General features: G+C 40.7%; 2 protein-coding genes across 2 annotated transcripts; one reads left to right on the top strand and one right to left on the bottom strand.

The window, feature by feature from the left end:
- Window positions 1-1,170: 1,170 nt before the first annotated feature.
- rlf (RLF zinc finger) lies at window positions 1,171-15,156 on the bottom strand (the record flags this gene model as incomplete). The annotated part of the gene is made up of 8 exons (XM_079221320.1): window positions 1,171-6,015; window positions 6,614-6,755; window positions 6,961-7,097; window positions 9,800-10,002; window positions 10,128-10,263; window positions 12,026-12,107; window positions 12,658-12,812; window positions 14,977-15,156. 8 exons carry the CDS (start codon window positions 15,154-15,156, stop codon window positions 1,399-1,401), a joined length of 5,652 nt encoding a protein of 1,883 aa, XP_079077446.1. The 3' UTR covers window positions 1,171-1,398.
- A 670-nt stretch (window positions 15,157-15,826) lies between these two features.
- Window positions 15,827-18,531, top strand: znf593 (zinc finger protein 593). The gene is made up of 4 exons (XM_079226441.1): window positions 15,827-15,861; window positions 16,053-16,260; window positions 17,617-17,679; window positions 17,822-18,531. Exons 2-4 carry the CDS (start codon window positions 16,061-16,063, stop codon window positions 17,961-17,963), a joined length of 405 nt encoding a protein of 134 aa, XP_079082567.1. The 5' UTR covers window positions 15,827-15,861; window positions 16,053-16,060; the 3' UTR covers window positions 17,964-18,531.
- Window positions 18,532-19,058: the final 527 nt, after the last annotated feature.

Raw genomic sequence — 19,058 nt, 5'->3', positions numbered from 1 at the left:
CGACTATGACTTTCGTTCCGACACGGATTTATTAGCGTTACACAATTGTAGGTTAACCCAGTGGTTCTCATTAAATAACAATGTTTAAAGGATTTTTGAATAGATGTTACTTTTACATATATATATATATACAGGGCTATCAAGTTTTTAAAACAGGTAAGAGTGACATCTCTCTCTCTCTCCCCCCCCGGACGGAGGCGCGGCCGGGGGGGTTTCAGCGTTTTTTTTTCAGCGTGAGAAATACGATGTGTGGCTGGAGGGCGTGACCGAACAAATATATTATTGGTCTTTACAGAGCAAGTATGGCAGAAGTAGTTAACTGTTCAAGGCCTCCATTTTTAAAAATAAAATAAAAAATGCATGTATATATATATTTAGTTCAAGGTCAGTGAAGGCTATTTTTACCACCCCCAAGAAAACTAATGCAAAAGACAGCAGTTTTATTCAAAATAAAATAACCTTAAATGCACGACCTTAAATGTGTGTAGTATTTTATCGGAAACACTGCAGATGATGTGAAATCACTCTCCCACAATATTCCCATGCTGCAATATTGTAGCGCACAGCCCCAGAATGTATATGTGAAACTTTAATTCAACACATTTGTTTTAAAAATGTGCACCGCACAGTCTCTCACACACGCACACTACATTTCTGATAATAGCACCTCATTGTGTACCATTAACAGTAAATACTATATTCCAGGCAGTGGAATAACAGACACAACAGAGATGATTTTAAATTAGTTAAGTGTATTTTCAACTTAGCAAACAGCTTCTACTATGCCATTTCATAGCACATATAAAAATAAAAAAAGTCACTTACACAATTCAGAAAGTAAAGGGCTTTGTTTCCACATTTATTTCTTTAAAAAGTGTTTGATACATATCTGCCAACATCTGTCAACTGCATCCACACACTGATTTAATAGAAACTGAAGTGAAAAATAACCAAACATATTCCTCTAGTATTTTTTCAGGAAGGAAATGTTTTTAAGTCACATTTTCACACAACTGAAGGCCTTGCAATACGCTACGGACCATTTCTAACAATCTGAAAAATCTGTACAATATCTTGGAATAACTACAGTATATACATACACATGTGATAATAATTAGTTAACATAACAGATGTTATCTGAAAGCTTTCATATATCACTTGTGTTATTTAAAAAAAAAAAAAGAAAAGAAAAAAAATCCACTTGGATCCAATTTGCACTGTTTAAGCATTTTTTTTTTTTTTAATCTTAATGCTAATAGCATTTCTAGAATTATTCAGTTTGGCAACTTAAAAAAACAAAACAGCCAATACTAATATTTTGGAGAAAGAAAAATACTTGTACAGAATGTGAAAATACTAAGTATTTTGTCATAGCTATGTTAAAGGTGCTCAGTTAAATTAACTTCCAAGAAGCAGTTTGCTGTTGGAGTCTGAAGGGAAGCGGTCTGGCAGGGTGGTGCTGCACACTGGTCTCCCCAGGACCACCACAGGTCTGAGGTACTGAAGCTGCTTAATAGCCAGGTCCCCACACCCAGCCAGGGCTTTGTCCAAGATGGATTTCAAGTTTTGGATTGATGTGAAGTCTCCAGTCATAGCGTGGGGCTTCAGCAGCGGGGAATGAGTGCGCCTGCTGCGGGTGTGAGAGATTCCCAGCTGGTTGTTCTCCTTAACAGAACAACTACGTCTGAACGAGTCTCGCCGTTTCCCCGGCACCGTATTTTTGTCTTTTGGGCTCGTCTCTTGGATGAACCGCAGGAATGAGGACTCAAAGCCAGTAGGCTTATAGGCGACAATGTCAAATGGGTGTGGAGGAGGACTATGAGGCTGAATGTCTTTCAAGTTTGAAGGCGGTTCAGACAATTCGTTTTTCCGTTTTAATGGCTGGCGAACAGGAGTAGGCAACAGAGCTGAACCGTTCAACATTTTACCCCCATCCTTGGTGCTCGACACGTCTTGGAAGCCCTCCTCGGCAGTAAAGCGCAGCGAGCACGGTGGAGAGAGGTCAACAGTGAGGGGACGAAGAAGAGGTTTGATTTTATCCAAGCTTAATCTCTCCTCCGGTTTCTGACTGTTCTGTGTTGCTGCAGCCGTGTCTTCAGGGTGCCCGCCGGTGCTCGGCTCACCGTAAAGAACCTCATCTGCACCAACAAGGACGCCATTTCTCTCAACAGGTGGTGAGTCCTCCTCTGGGAACCCGAGTGCGTCCTGATTAGCCTCCTTCTGTGGCTCTGCCTTGATGGCGTGTAAGCTCATGGGTGCAGGCAGCCCCCCCGTGTTTTCTGGCTCTGCCTGATACTCCATTTTGCGAACTCCATTGGGGGAACACGCTCCTGTGACTGTTGGCCTGGCCGACTTCCTCTGAATCAATTCCTCCAGCTGCTCAGCAGTAAAAACCAGCTCCGCCATATTCTTAGAAAGCTCTTCCCGACCCATCTGGTGAACATTCAGATAGTGACGGTGCAAGCTCTTCATGTACACAACAACAGAATCACAGTCCTGGACCATGCATGGGTAGGCCACACGCATACAGCGATCCTGGCACATCTGTAATGCTTCTTCATGAGATCTGAAGACATACTTCCTTCTCCTGCTTTTTTTCCCTCCCGATACTTTCTTCTCCACAGCCACCTCCTCTCCTATTTCCTCTGACTTGGGGGTCACTTCGGGTTTTGGACTCGATCCCTCAGCCTGCGTGGTGGTTGAACCGGGTTCTTCTTTCTGAGGACTCTGTGGTGCGACGATAAGCTTCTTTTGGCATCCAGTAATTGACTTTTTGTGAGTGCTCTGCAGACGTACCACCAGTGAATCGTAGTACTCGCAGTGACTATAAAGTGTATGTTTTTTAAGTGCATCATCATGGCTGAACACCTTCGTACATCCTTCAAAATTGCACCTTATTAGCTCTGGTGGCGGAGAGTGGACATCACGAGTGTGACGCACTAGGCTGCTCTTAAGGTGGTAGGAAGAGCTGCAGTTGGCAAAGTGACACTTGTACTGGGGCTGAGGTTCATCTAGGTTTGACCTTTTCTTGGCAGGCTCTTTTCTGACTTCAGGACTGTGATGCGCATCTAAATCTTTTTCCAACAAGAGCTGAGAGCGATTGTAATGATGTATCAACTGTAGGTGGCGTACCAGGCCTCCCTGGGTGGAAAAAGCAGCATCACAGTTTTTCGCTACACAATGAAAGGGTTTACTGAATTTATTCAAAATATAGCAGAGATTACCTTTGGCTACCAGACGTCTTGTAGTTCTGACCTGTTGTGTGGTCGATTCCTCACCCTCTCCCTTCTGCTCGTCGTCTTTCTCCTTTCCCTCTGCTTCATCCTCTCCTTCCTCTTCAGACAGAGAATGATTGTCAAAGTTTTGTCCATTTCTGCTTACCACAGTTGAATTTTGTTTCTCCTTTTGGCGTTGCAACTTGGGGATCTCTTTCTTCCATACTTTTAGACCATGGTTCGCCAAGGGCTGAGATGTAGGTTGTTTAGGGTCTTCTTGCTCATGCCGTTTAGATGCATAGCTTATTTTGTCCACCAAAGTCTCACTCAGGTTATGTACCTGAATATAGTGAGACCTCAACAAATTTTTCTGTCTGTGACTCTTGGAACAAAGCTGGCACACATAAGGCCTAAAAGATGTTGTCAACTTTCTGGCCTGCTCCACAGTGTAGCCATGTTTGGTGTTATAGTGTCGCTGTAAGCTGTAACTCTGAGCAGTCCTAAAGCCGCAACCTTTCATCTCACAGACATATGGCTTAGCAGTGGCTAATGAGTCAACACTGTCTTCTTCATCAGCTTCTGTTGCTTGCTCAGTTTTGACTTTCACCTTTTCCTCAGGAAGGGGCTTCTTCTGAATCAACACAACAGGAGGCTTTGCCATGATGGCCTGATGAAGAGATATTTGGGATGCAGTAGACTCTGGGTTGGACTCAGGGGCCTCACTTTTCACACTGTGATGCGATGAAGAATTCAGGTCCAGTTTACCGAGACCAAAGAGAATTCCACTCAGAGCATCATTTTCAGTTTGAAGGCTTAAAGAGTTTGTTTCGTTATTTTTGGGATGAGTGGCTCCTTTTCTCTCGTTGTCAGCCTCCATGGGTTGAAATGGAGTCGACTGCTCCTCTTTTCCTTTCTCCTTACTGTCTGGCTCAGTTTCAGTCTTTATCCCTTTGGATTTTGAGCCCCGCTCTTTGTCATGTTTGTGCTCTTTGTTCTCCAGTTTAAGGTGTTCTGGGTGGGCACATTTGAAATGCCTCTGGACATCTCTGGCTCTGGAGAAAGTCATGCCACACTTCTCAAAACCACAGGTGAACTTGCTTCCGTCAAAACACACAGCAACCAAGGTCATTGAGGCTTTGGGCTCCTTGCTGTCGGTCATTGTGGCTTTGGGCTCCTTGCTATCAGATGCTTTCAGAGAGGAGGCACAACTTATTGCAGAAGCACTTCGGACTTCTCCATTTACAGTTTCCTCTGCATCTGACTTATTGGGTCGTATTGTTGCCTCAGTGACAGTCCTAAGAAGTTTCCGCTTTGCCTTCCTCTGAGCCTCAAAGTCTTCTTCAGAGAAGGTGATGTTGTGTGTGGATAAATGCTTTATGAATTCTTTTTTGGATAAATAGTATTTATTACATTCAGGGCTAGAGCAGGTAAACGCTGCATCTCTGAAATGCTGTGCTTCATGGTGATAGATTTGTCCCAGGTCGGAGCACGTGACGTAACAATCCTTGAGGTCACACCGGTAGTTTAGGTGATAGCCATGGGTCTGTTTGTGTGTGAGAAGTTCATTGGAAGTACTAAACTGAGCGCCACAATCCATAACCACACACATGTAAGGCTGATCACCATAGTGAACTCTTCGATGTTTGCGGTGATGGTATGCAGAGACAAAATGGCGTCTACAAAAAACGCACTTCTCCCGCTTGTCTCTCACCTGATGAAAATGTTTCACATTGTCATCAGTGGTGTGCTCCGACTTTAAATGGACATACAAGTACTTGGAATGTTTAAAAGTCCGAGTGCACCCGGTTCCTGGACACGGATACTCATCCCGGTTCTGCACACTGAAGTGGTGGTCAATGTATTCGAATGTTACATGCTCGTCATTGTCCACATTCGTCTCCTTCACCGTCTTGGCTTGTTGCACGATGTGGTGCAGCACATCTGGATCATGTGTGGATTTGTAATACTGCATTAAGGAAGGGTCAACGGTGATCTCACCTGGTTCAATATCAATATCATCATCCTCATCCACCTGTTTCTGCCCGTCCTCTTTCTTGATGTTGTTTTTGTTAAGATGCGTTTCACTCTGCACATGCTCTTTCAGATGAGGAACGAGATCCCTTCTAGTCTTAAACTTTTTCAAACATAGAGGGCAGGGGTGGCTGTTGTCCTCTTCATGTCTTTTGGAGTGGTGAATGAGTTGGGTGTCAGTGACCGACCTCTTACAAATCTGACAGCAGAACCTGTGTTTCTTTGTTTCTGATTCGCCTGGGATTTCTGCCAAGTCAGAAGACTGCTTTTTATCAAGCTGCCCATGACCATCAACACTTCCATTTATCCTCTTTTGGTGCTCAGATTCTACTTTCACTGTGATTCCCTGTGGCTCATGTTGACCCTCCTCTTCTTCTTCATCTTCCCCTTCGGACTCCGGTATCAACCCTAGAAGGGAGATGCAGTGATACTTGAGAGTTTTAAAGTCCCAGAATTCCGGGTCAAAAGGCCAGTATGCTTTCAGTGCTAGTAGCAGCTCGCAGCGTAGCGAGTTGGGTATGACCTCAATTTCCTGGTCGTACTTTTGGTCTGGGCGTAAGTAAAGCACCCGAAGGGACCCAAAGACGTCCTGGCTGGGGCCGAGCAGGAACTCTGTGAGTAGGCAGGCACGTAATACTTCAAGGTCCCCTGGAAGTAGGCGGGACACGGTCTTACAGACAGAGATCCTCGAGTCAGAGTCATCCTGCTTTGGAAGTTGAAGGGATTTGACACAAAGTTCTACCGAGGCAGGTATCCCCATTTCCTCCGTCTGAAAATAAAGTGATGTATTATTAGGATTATCCCATTTAAATAATCAAGCATTTAAAAAAAAAAAAAATAGTAATCACACACTGTTTTACATTCATCACACACAACATTTACACATTCTGCACATACTTTTGCTCACGGGTTAAATACATAGTATATAAAAAAATCTGGTATCAGACTGATTTGCCAAATTTTTATGGTTCTATCTGGTTTGTGTAAAAACTAACCAGAAGCACTTGATACCAACTTTTAGCTCCTGTGGCTCCTTAGTTCCTATACCTACCGTTTCCACCGCATGGTTCGGCTCTGCTCCTTTTCTCTATGCTGTGTTTCCACTGCAGATTGTACCCTCAGTGTAGCTGTTGATTCTGAGTTGACTACCTCAGAGGTTCCTGTCTTCACTTTGTCACTTGTACAGCATAGCGTACATTTTATTTATTTTTTATTGGTCGAGTGAAAATTGCAGTTGCTATTGATGGAAATGTAGCAATTTAAAATGGCAGGTTTGTGTGGAAATGCTGGTTAAAAGGGAACATTATATAACCAATGCACCAACTCAAACAGCGAATGAAAATGGACCGTATGGCTGTTGAGCTCACCTCTGTCTGTATGACGCGGACCAAGCAAAGCAAATGGTGGACGGTTTTGGCAATAGCACCTAGCTGAAGGCATCGTTCCAGAAGAGACATCGATGAGGGGTCGATCCTCTTCTGAAGCTTACTCCACAACAGAGTCAACTCCCTTTAAGAAAAATGAAAATAGTTATTTTCAAATTTCCCTTTCCTTAAAACTATGCCCACATTTGACTGACTATCTGATGACCACAACAATAACAAAGAAACAACGTATTTGTTAAGGCAACTTTCATTTGACCGTAGCCATAAATACATAATGTACTTTACATGCAGTCCACCCAATCTCTTGACCTCAAACAGGGACTACTCACCAGGAACAGTAAAGGCTCTGCTGCTGAAGCTGCTGTGTCAGGAAAGTTGTGCACAAGATGAAGGCGGTGTTCTCCTCCCCCTCTGTCTCCAAATTACACGTGATCTCCAGTACATCCTTACAGTCAAGTCTGGATATCTGTTCAAGGAGTAAACACAATGCTGACAGCTTAAAAAAAACAACATGACAGACAACACACCCTCTATGCATCATCTAAATTTAAGTTTGGAAATCACATGTGTAATATTGGGTATAGTCAATTCCTCTATACTCAGTGATAAAGTTAACAAGTCAATTAGATATGCATGCTTATGATATGCCGGATTGGTACTCGTGCTGAAGCTGAAGCGGATCAGGTATAGGTTGTGAGGAGATGCAGTTGCTTTGGCAATACAAAATTTGGTGTTTTCACTATCAGTTACATTCATTTAGGCATAACTTTTAGTGACGCATAAATTACTTTCAATGATTATACTAAACACAAATCAAAAAAGCACTTTATGCAAATAAAGACATTTTGATTAGTAATCTGTCAGGGTAAAGCTCTAAAAGAATGAGGACTTGTATTTTGAGTATAAGGAGGACTACTGCTACACAAGTATCTCCGGTTTAAACAAATAACAAAATTAAAACGGCACAGATTTGTGTGATTGTCCGAGTCAATGCCAACTCATTGTCCTTATGATCAGAAAAGCAGTGCTGGAAGACAAAATAGATGTCTGTTCCTCAATCTAAAGACCTCTTAAGCCCCTGTGCGTGTGAATTTGGGGCTCTATTTTTGGAGGCGGTGGACATTATAAATAGACATCTTTTTATATTTATTTTAAAAAGATTTGACTTGCAAATATTTCCACATTTGTATTCAGCATTTGAAATCAAATCTATTTTATGTTACTAGTAGGGAGAGAATTACTGTTCCGGTGAATGTTTGTGTGTCCGACTTCTGACAATAGATGGTGCTTCATCTGGACAGTCTGCTGTGACCACTCAACATGTCCTGCCAGAACCATACGTCTCTTCATGCATGTTGAGCAAAAGCTGGACATTTTAACCATTTAGCCATTAATTTGAACCGTTTAGACCAGTCGATCGCAAAGGTAGATTGCATGCCATTAAAAAAATTAATACAATTCATGTCAATCACCACGGACGGTGGTGCGCCCGCAATGGTCAGCCGCTTGAATGGATTTATTGCCAAATGCAGGGAGGACGATGTTTTGCCGGACTTCCTTAATTACCACTGCATAATACACAAACAAACTTGACAAGTGTCTGTCGGAGTTTGACCGACGCTTTCAGGACTTTGCTTTACTGGAGCCAGTCGCTACATTCATGTGCTACCCATTTCGGGAAGACATTGAGGTTGATCACTCGCATCAAAAATTGCAACGCTGTTAGGGGTGCACAATTAATCGAATTTTAAATTGCGATCACGATTTTGGCTGCCACAATTAAATGAGCATGATTGTCAGTGATATTGACGTTTAAAATGCGTGCTCTGCTATATCGAAAATCAAGCGCTTCCTCAACTAACAGCCAGCCAACTACCAGGGGGAGAACGAGATGAGAGGTGATGCACCCAGCCATCATGATGCACCCAGCCTCAAAAAAAGTTCTGTCTGCAGTCGACTCCAGTATTAGTAGAAGAGTAAAGAGACAGACAACAGAACAGAGACCAGATGGTCACGGTGTCGTGGGAAAGGTAAATCAAATGTCAGGAGCAGAAGGCGAGGAGCTAGTCTCTCGAAAAGGATCATCATCCGTTGTCTGGAAGTTTTGGGGATTTAGGGCAAGTGATATGAAGAACAAATCATGTGCAGAGAGTGTGTTAGAGTTGTGTCTGCGCTGCATAGCAATACAACTAACTTGTTCAACCACCTCAAAAATCACCACAAACCCCAGTACGACGGATGCATTAAGGCTAAAGCTAACGTTACCGCACTGAATCTCCATCCATGTCCAACGTCAAACCAGAAAAACACAACAGCGACCCTGCATAGCGCGACAGTGTATCCATCCACCTCCCAAAGACACACTGAAATAACGGATGCAATCGCATTTCATTTGGCCAAAGACATGTCCAATAAATACTGTGAGCAATGAAGGCTTCAGAAAAATGGTCAAGACACTAGAGAAGAGATACGTGACCCCCTCGTGCAATTATTTCTCCAAACAGGCATTATTTGCACTCTATGAAAAACGTTGGGGGGAGTTAGTTAGACCTTTATTTTGGGTAAACATTTTATTTATATTCTGCTTCAGGTGAAAAAGTACCGTATACGTTTTATTTTGATGCAAAGACGTTTACATTAGCTGGAATATAGCACAACATGGAAGTGAAAGCAGTGCTCTGTTGATTTAATTTTAGGTAAAAAGTGTTGGTACCATTTTATTTATATTTTCCTTCTACGAGATGCACTGTGATAAGGACCAGTCTGATGCAAAGATTTGTATATTAGCCAGAATGTAGCACAACAATGGAGTTCTTGTTCATTTAAACGTGAAACCGCAATAAAAAGATGTTGTCCCTAAAATTAATGAATAATCGTGATGAATAATCATGATTATGGCCATAATCGTGCAGGCCTAAATGCCGTTTCACCTGAACTCATCTGGAGTGGAGGATGCGATGTTGACACTACAGGCTGACATTCAGCTGAAGTCCAGAGCTCATGGAAAGTTTTGGAACTTACTCACAGAGGAAAAGTACCCAAACATGAGGAAATGTGCTACCTTCTGGACTGCATTATTTGGCTATGCTAAAAGAGCATCATGACAATAACTGAAAGTCTAGTGCAAGTATTCCTCTCCTTGTTCACAAACACAAAGTGGTGCAATACCTCCATGATGGCCTCCTCATTGGGCAGCAGGTGACAAAGCAGGGAGAAAAATGTTTGACGAAAGGTTGCTTGGTTGGAAATGACGCTGCATTCAGTGCACGCTTTGGCCAGCACCACTGCCTTGGCCACTTCACCCATCTTCTCCAGGTGCTTCACCCGCATCTCCATAAAGCCCTCGCCCTCCAAGCTGATGTATGCATCAACTAGCGACAGAATGCAAAGAAGATCTCATTAGCAAACTACCATGACACGGCCAACGTGACACTAAGCACTAAAAAGGTAAAGCAGTCAAAATGAAATAACCTAGAAAAGTTAATTATACACCAACCTTCATCTAGGTTGGTGGGCTGGCCGGTGAGGAGCGACGTAAGGACAGGGTTGCTCCACGCTCCTCCCTCTCCTGTGATCTGGAGTAAAGCTTGGAGATCTGTGCTTCCAAACTGTAGCAAGGTATCATGGGCAATCTGCAGGAGAGACACACACACACACTTTATTTATTTATTTATATATATATATATATATATATATATATATATATATATATATATATATATATATATATATATATATATATATATATATATATATATATATATAAATACAATTTTAAAATAACTATTTACTCAGTTCCTGATAATAACCCAGAAAATCTAATAAACTCATCCATATTTTCGTACACCGTGCTACACACACACACTTCCACTAATACCATGCGATAATGTCATGAGATTATGAGTTTTACAAATTAACTATATAAAAGACCATTGGTTCACATTACTACAAAACCTACCTTTATCTGTGGGCCAAATGCATTTACTTTTTGAAAAAAAAAACACTTTAAACATCAGGACCCTGTTTCAGAAAAATATATTTTTTAATCCTGAGATAAGGGAAACTCTGGAGTTTCAGTTGCAGGAAAGAGGGGACTTAAACTTTGGTTCAGCTACCGTGTCATCAGAGAACCTAAGCGGCTTGCTGGTAGATAATATTTAACAAACCCTGAGTTTCTCTCCGTCTCTTACGGAGACAGTTTTATTTCCTCATTGATTCAGTCCACGCACGTATCAAAGGTTTACTGTACATCAGAATTAAAATGCTGTTTTAATAGTTTGTTACTCAGGACTATCTAAAGCTACTGTTTTGATGTGTTGTCGGTCATTTCTTTGAACAATGTTCTTTTGTCATCACATTGAAATATTACACGGCATTAAGTCACTCAACTAAATTCTCTGCATGTCCTTTTTGAGAGTGGAAGTTGTTATTTATAAAAACATATAACAATGTGACTTTGTGCACACAGACAGCTGTCAGTTGATGTCAGCTGTCACTGATGAAACATCATTTACATAATTATATGTTAATATTTATGAGTGAGCAGGTTCATAGTGCAGCTGCAGAATGTAGTTGTAAAGGTGAAGTAGGCGGTTTGAAGTCTGAATGTGTATCAACAGGATTTCATTGACTGTCTAAATTGACTATATTGTAGCTTAATATAAATCCACTAAATGCGGTTGAGCCTTGAGCTAAATAGATGTAAAAATATATACGTCTACCGTATTTTAACTTCTACACCTTTTCAAGTCCAAATCCTCAAACACATAATAACTGGATTTGATTTAAAGGAAAACACTGAATAAAACTTTATTGTGGGAAATAATTGACACTTTTCCCCAGCTCCATTAATGATGCCTACACAAGCTAAACTCAAAAGGGAAAAAAAATCTGATTAGATGTCAGAGTTTTCAATCTCAGGATTCATCAACTCAGTTTGTTAAACCTGCTTTTTGAAACAGGGCCCAGGTCTGGAAATGAAACTTTAACACAGCTCAATCTTTTCAGTTTTTACTTTTCCTTTGCCGTCAACCCTGCTGACTATATTAATTAGCTTAAGCTCTGTGTGGCAGTAAATTCATATGGCTCTTCATAGTATTTCACATTTATGTCCAGCAAGAATGTATTCATATTTAACTATCTACCAAGGATAAATTAGACGTGATAAACACTAGTGGATTACACTCAACAAGGGGCAAACCGAAATTAAACCCTGCCGTCTCTACCAGTTTGAATAATTTTTTCTCCCGCTTTACTCGCCTCCTATCAGAAGGCTTTTGATAGCACTTGCTGAGGCACGAACAGAATGGCATTTTTCTTTACACCACCTTATTTTTCCTCGAGGAAAAGTCTGTAACCAATCAGCAAACAATGTTTTGAAATAAGGTCCTGTACCTGAACAGAGTGGTGGAACTGAACCCAGGCTTCATACGGGATTTCATTCTCAGGCACTGACAACAGCAGTTCAAAACAGCTCCTACAAGAAATGACAACAAGATTACAGTGATTTATATATTACTAATACGTAATATTACTAGTACTATTTATATTATAGCCAGGACAGAAAATCACACTTGTCTTTATTATTTATTCAGAACCTTGATTTGGTGGGTAATTTGTAAGTAACCAGAAATTTCCAGAACCGCTGCCCTGTTTTGAAAATCGTCGAAAAGACAAATGACGACCGAGCAAGCTGCACATTCATCCAGTCAGGTATGAAGGGTGTATACCGATGTCTGAGTGAAGAACTGAATGGTCTATCATCCAATGTACAGATAAGAGCAATGTTCAAAGCAAATGCCTGAATTAAAACTACATTAGGCAAACTAAGAATTGTCAGCTTATGTTGCCAGGCTATTAAAGACTTACTAAAAGACTTGAAGACAATCTTTTATCCTTAAATCCAGATGGTGAACAGTTAAAAGGGCTCGACAACACAAACGGCCATACAAAAGTATACACATAAGATAAACAATACTCGCTATTATACTCTTTTTTATTTATTGGATCCATTTTTCAGTACTCACAAAGCTAGTCTCTTCAAAACAAGGGCAACTCTGTCCGACTCTGCAGTGAGGTGAGATCGGGCCGCAGCAAAACAGTTTATGGACAGACAGTAGACCTCCAGAAGAGGCAGACCATGCTCCATGGAGTTCCTACTCCCAGCATAGTGCATCAGTGCCTATAAACAAACAAAAATGACACAAAATGTGAACAATGAAGAAAAACGGTTATGGTAAAAGTAAATTGCAGTGAACAGAAGAGATCAGGTGAGAGACATTTGTCTGGATAAAACAGGTGTTTTCCACCTGAGGGAGATACCAGTCTACACATGATCGATCCCAGCTGACACCATATGGTGTGAGATGCTCCTGATTGGGCCTGAGGGGTACTTGACTGTACAGCATGCCACAAACCTGCACCGTCAATAGTGAGCGAACATGCACCAAAAAAAGACCTCACGTAAGGAGGGACACATATTTACATCTTTTCACTTTAATTACTTACCGAAATGTGTAATGATTGCACGCTTAATTTACTTCCTTCATTCAACAAAATCCAAATATAAAAATGGATTTCTCTGAAATATACTAACAATAAATTAATAAAATGTTACAAATAACATATGGCAGTACATACAATGTTCTGTTCTCTTATTGACAATTTACTTTGAACAAGGAGCGCAATGTTAGTAGCCTGCTGCATCACAGATTAAATATTGCTATCTATATCGCAGAAGTCCCCTTTTCCAGACAGCAGAACCCTTGCTGTTTGCTGCTTGTGTCTACAGGGGCACTACATTAATTCCCTTAAGTCTAAATATATGGGGCCCTCTCAAAGGGAGTCAAGAATAAGCTCTCAGTCTCAACCCTGGAGACCCAGTGTACTAATTACATCCAGACTACTTCCGACTTCACAGAAAATGAATACAACACAAACTTTGGTTAATATCGAGCACCAAAAACACATTTATCCAAGTCAGGAAGTTACTAAACAATAAGATGTGTCCATTAACATAGTTATTGTTAAGAAATTCCTTTCTAGCATGACTCCAATGTGAATTACACAATATATTTTGAGTATACACTGTTTTTTGTAACACGTGCATATCACTGCCAGATATCAAACTGCTGCATGTACTTAATAAATGGTCTCTGCATGTATATATTGTACATATCCACCTACATTCTTCATATAAAGCAAAAATGATTTACCTGATTATATTAGTGATTCAAAATATATTCCATCATATTTGTACTGCACTATTGTATGTTGCAGTTCTATTGTACTTATACATTTCATATATATTATTTATGTGTATGTATGACAGCAAAACCCCCAAATGCTTGGTTAAAAATCCCCTTGTGTTAATATACCCCCACTTCAGCAACAAGACACTGTTCAGGAAATTACAAGTTGAGAATTATCTCAATAGAGATCAATATCTCCTTCATGCATATTTGTGCATGCAAGTATCACTTCAGGCTAACTTAAAGCTAACACACTTGAACATATCGTTTAACCAGCTCCCATCCTAACACAGTACACATGAAGTGACCTGGCTAATGAATAACTATTCTCTAATATCAACTTTGGCTGGTGATCAAGTTTTAGTGGAAGACACGTACATTGCCTTGAGGAGTGAACATTAAAAATTACCTCAAGACAGTTTGTTTTTACATTACTCAAAGTTCTATGCTATTGAGAATGAGTCTCCATTGTTATCAAGAGAAAAACCATGCCAGCCTCACAATACTACACTGTAACATTTGACATCGCAGAATTTGACACGACAACTTAAACTAAAGCATGCAAATAATTTGTAACAACTTCTGAAAACGACCTAGCCCAACTGTCCTTTCTGCAGTCGCTGCAACGTTACACGCAACTAGCGACTACATTTGGATAAACATGCCGCCCCGCCCCACACACACATACAATCGTGCATGATTTACAAACTGTGGCAATGTCATGTGTAATCAAGCATCCGTGAGGTTTCCCTTCATGACAGTGTGTTTTGAAATAAAACCAAGCTGCGCGAGTTAACGTCACATCACTGAGTTCATCGTAATAACTTAGCAAAACCAGCAAACAGGCAACACATTACTCAGCTGACAACGTCACGTTGCATTGCCATTAGCCCAACGATATTAAGTTACAGTGTCGAAGCGTGATATTATATGCATGCACGAATAAAAACACAGCGCAGTAGTGGTTACAGACCAACCCTAAACGTGAACAGGTAGCTAGCGGGCCAGCAGCCGTCGCAGATTAGCTAGAAAAGACAACCGTGGGGAAGCTAACGTTGAGCTAACGGTCGCTCCGCTGCTGCCTGTGTACGTTACCTGACAGAAGTTGTCGCAGTACTCCGTGGAAGACGCTGTGGATAATTCCTGCTGCCGGAGTACGTCTTCAAAGGCTCTCAGTGTGGCCAGAAGGGTTTCCATTGCCACTAGCGTGTCGTCGGCTGTGTCCAGGGCCCGGTCGCTCCATTCGTGCTCCGGTTCGACATTATTCTCCGCCATCTTCGCTCTCCGCCACGGCGCGTATGCAGTGCGGTCTGACGCCGCCTTCAAGTGCTGTCGGAATATTTACATGTCAGTTAAACTTCACACATAATGAGAAATGGGATGTTACGTTTATTATTTGCTGTAGGTTGCTGTTATTTAGTAAACATTTTTATTTTATTTAGTTTAAAGTTCAATTGAATTACCTAGCCCTCACAATATTCATTAATTATGTGTTTTTCTTTTTTCTCTCCCTTCTTCCAATTCGGACGTTTCATCGTGGAGTATACAGTTCATTAAACGACCACCACATACACTTCTGTTACATATTTAATTCTAAGCATAACAACACCTACATTGGAAAAGAAAACGAAGAGGGCAGGAAAAACAAATCACATTGAACAAAATTGCAAAATTGTCCTGTTAGTTTAATGCTTTTCTACTCAATATGTGATATGTACTTAATTTCATATGAGTGAGAGTTAGTGCCATAAATAATAGGCTTATGCAAATGTTAATGTATGTATTTTGTGGTTTAATGTATCCATTAACTTTGTTTACTACTCATATTTCATGATTATAGCATGCCATCATGTTTATTTTCTTTTTACTACCATGTTTGCAAAATAGTGGGGTTTAGCGCCCCCTACAGTGATGTACTTTGTTTGTACTTTTCTTGACCCGGAAGTACAATTCATTCCTCTCGGCCACACGTGTGGAAAGGTAAGAAAAGCTCAACTTGGTTTACGACGGTGTTTTTAAAAGGAAATCTGCTAAATCACTTTCTTGAGCTGATAATTTCTGATAGGCACACAATTTACTCCCCAAACCTTATTTGATGGCGTAAAATCCGTGTCCGTGTTTAAAACGTCTACATTGACTGATATCTGGGATTACTGTTTTCTACTCACCAGGATCGACCATGGGGAAGTCCAAACAAACAGGAAACCACTCAAGTGACAAAAAGAAGCACATTGCAAAGACATGGAAGACGAAACGCAAGACTAAAGACCTGGATCAGATCCACTCGGACTTGAATCCTGAGACCGCAGCCAAGCTGCTACATCAGGAGGTGGACATCGATGTGACGGGATGTGCTCAACACTACTGTTTACACTGCGCGTGAGTTGGGATGAATTGTACCTGTTTGTCCTTAAAGCGAGTTAAATCAGGATAACTCTTGTTATTGATCATTTACTTTGGTCATCATCCTTTACTTCAGTCTTATCATTACAAATGATAGATTAACTGAACTGACCAATGGTGGGGGAAGTACTCGGATCTTTTACTTCAGTAAAAGTAGCATTATTTACTCTGCACCAAGTAAATGTGCTGCATTCAAAATCTTACTTGAATAAATGTACATAAGCAGTATATTGCTATTGTGGATTCTTTACTGTTTTTGTATTACTGTTTTACTGTTTATTTCTGCAAATTTCCCCGCTGCGGTGAAAGCGTGTGTCAATTATTGGATGCCTGGTGTGGCCTCCGGAAGAACTCAGTTCAACAACTTCTCTCGTCCTCTAAATGTATTTACTAAATGATCACAAGCAACGTAATAGGCGCTGCAAAAGCAGTGAGTGGTACAGCCAACACGCTGGTTTGGCACAGAACAACTGCCCCACAAACGGAAGTGGGGCCTTTTCATACACAGGTTATCGTCACAGGTTCGTCTCGCCTTGTCCTGACATCTGATTCGCTCTATCCTGTCAAGAGGAGGAGAATCCTGTGTTCTCATCTTTTCTCACAAGACTGGACCGTGCAACGACCAGTCTGCTTCACTAATGTCAATATACTGATAAACAGTTGTGGGTGTTGAAGTGCGCAGGCGTGTGACTAAATTCCCTTGAGAACTGGACATTTCATAGACACAACCAACTCCAGCTGCATAGCTGTGTTATACTGACCTTGCTTACCTGAACTTTAATAGACATGAAGAGTAATGGAGAATATCTGCAGAATATAAGGATTTATATTATCAGCGGGACTAATAAAGGAATATCTTATTAGCATCAAAATCGTCTTACTGTATTGAAAGTTCTCATTATGCAGGATGGCACATTTTTTAAATAATGTACAATATTGTTAATATATGTTAATTATTGACGCATTGGTGTGCAGGCATCACATGTTGCAGCTGGTAACGGTGGGGGCTGAGTTGAACTATCTTCGGTACTGCAGAGTAGCTTAATTCACAACAATAAGTCGTAGCTTATTAATTAATGTTTTGTATTATTAAGCAGAATAACACGCAGCACAGATATTAGACATTCTGGAATTGACAGAATGTTATGCAGATCCTGAAAGCAACTCAACATTTTGTTGTGTCTTATCTCCGTTGTTATTTCTCCTGCTGTGATCAAGTCTCTCTTGCAAAAGAGATATTGAAGTCATTAAAATGTCCTGATTAAATAAAGGTTATGATAAAACTATATTTTGCTGTTAGCTTTTAACACTGTGGCACTTCATGTCTTGCAGGAGATATTTTGTGGATTTGAGGTCCTTGAAAGAGCACTTAAAAACTAAAGTGCACAAAAGACGGTAAGGCACCATATTTTCTTGTACTATACACTCTCACATTTCTTGGCGAAAAATGTTGCCTAACTTCTGTCCCCTATAACTGTGCAGTGGCCAAGTATCCCTGTAATCTTCAGAGATTCCCTCTTCTTCTTTCTCCATCCAGGTTGAAACAGCTCAGAGAGGCGCCCTACACACAGGCAGAGGCCGAGAGAGCAGCGGGGATGGGCTCCTACATCACTCCACAAAAAGTAGAAGTGAAGTCACAGACCGTGGAAGAGGACATGGACTCAGAGGCGCTTACTTGAACCCATGGACTGATCAATTACAGAAGCATTTACAAAATGAATGATGCTTATATTATCTCTTGCTGTCACCTGTGTTGAGTGCATTGGTAAATGTTGTTTTTGTGACACACTTCATTTGTCTTTTCAGCTTTTAGACAGCTATCCATCACCAACATTAGGAAAGGTTTAACTTAATCTGGTTAATGTAATGCAACATGTGCCTATGTAAATATTAGGTATTTGTGGAATACTAATAAACTATAACATAGAGCAGATTTAGATTGCATTCATATGGGACTATAAAGTTGAATTAAAGCATTATTTCCTCAGATTTTGTGTACATGACTACTATTCACCCTGTGCTCATAACCTGAAAGAAAGGGTCACACGTAAGACTTCATTTGGTTGAATGGTTCAATGGTTAAAGGTACTTAAGTTGGAGGCCTTCGGTCCATGTCTTGTTATAGGCAACATCACATTTATGGAGTTATAAGTTAAATGTTGTAATGGTCGAACCCACATGCCTAATAATGACAGCAGTCTGAATCTATCTTGGGATTTTAATTGCGTATGGATGGTATACCCTTTGTTTATGCCCACACTATGCAGAATGAAAACCTCCAAAAAATAAATATGAAATTGAATTAATGTTACTATAACATTATAAAACTGCCCCATTCTGGACGTGTTAAAATTCTAAAGGCTAGTTGAGGAGAAACTGAGCCTTCACTTCCACTGGTAAACACGAAACTACACAAAATAATAACAGTGTGCATTGGCAGAGAAACATATAATTGAGGCTTTTCAGTAGACATTCCTTGGACGAACAATGCAACACTGCCCCTTTAAATGTGGCGACTGTGCCAATAACCTTCACAAAGTTAGAGGGAATATAAACAACCACTTCCGGTTATTACTTTCAAAATAAAGTCATCACCGCTGAAACGTCAGAAAGCGGGGAGGTACGTAACAACGTTCAAATCCTTTGTTTCCAAGAAAAAGCCGGCAACGTTGTGAACTAAGCCAAACAGTGTGTGATCATTATGGTAAGCTGTGTGTAACCTACTGAAACACACATAATCACGGCGGAGGAAAGCATCGTGCTTTTATTTTGAA

The sequence above is a fragment of the Taurulus bubalis genome (genome assembly GCF_910589615.1).
Source record: "Taurulus bubalis genome assembly, chromosome: 1".
NCBI classification, from domain to species: domain Eukaryota; kingdom Metazoa; phylum Chordata; class Actinopteri; order Perciformes; family Cottidae; genus Taurulus; species Taurulus bubalis.
The sequence above is the reverse complement of the archived record's forward strand: the minus strand, read 5'-3'. Positions and strand labels throughout refer to the sequence as shown.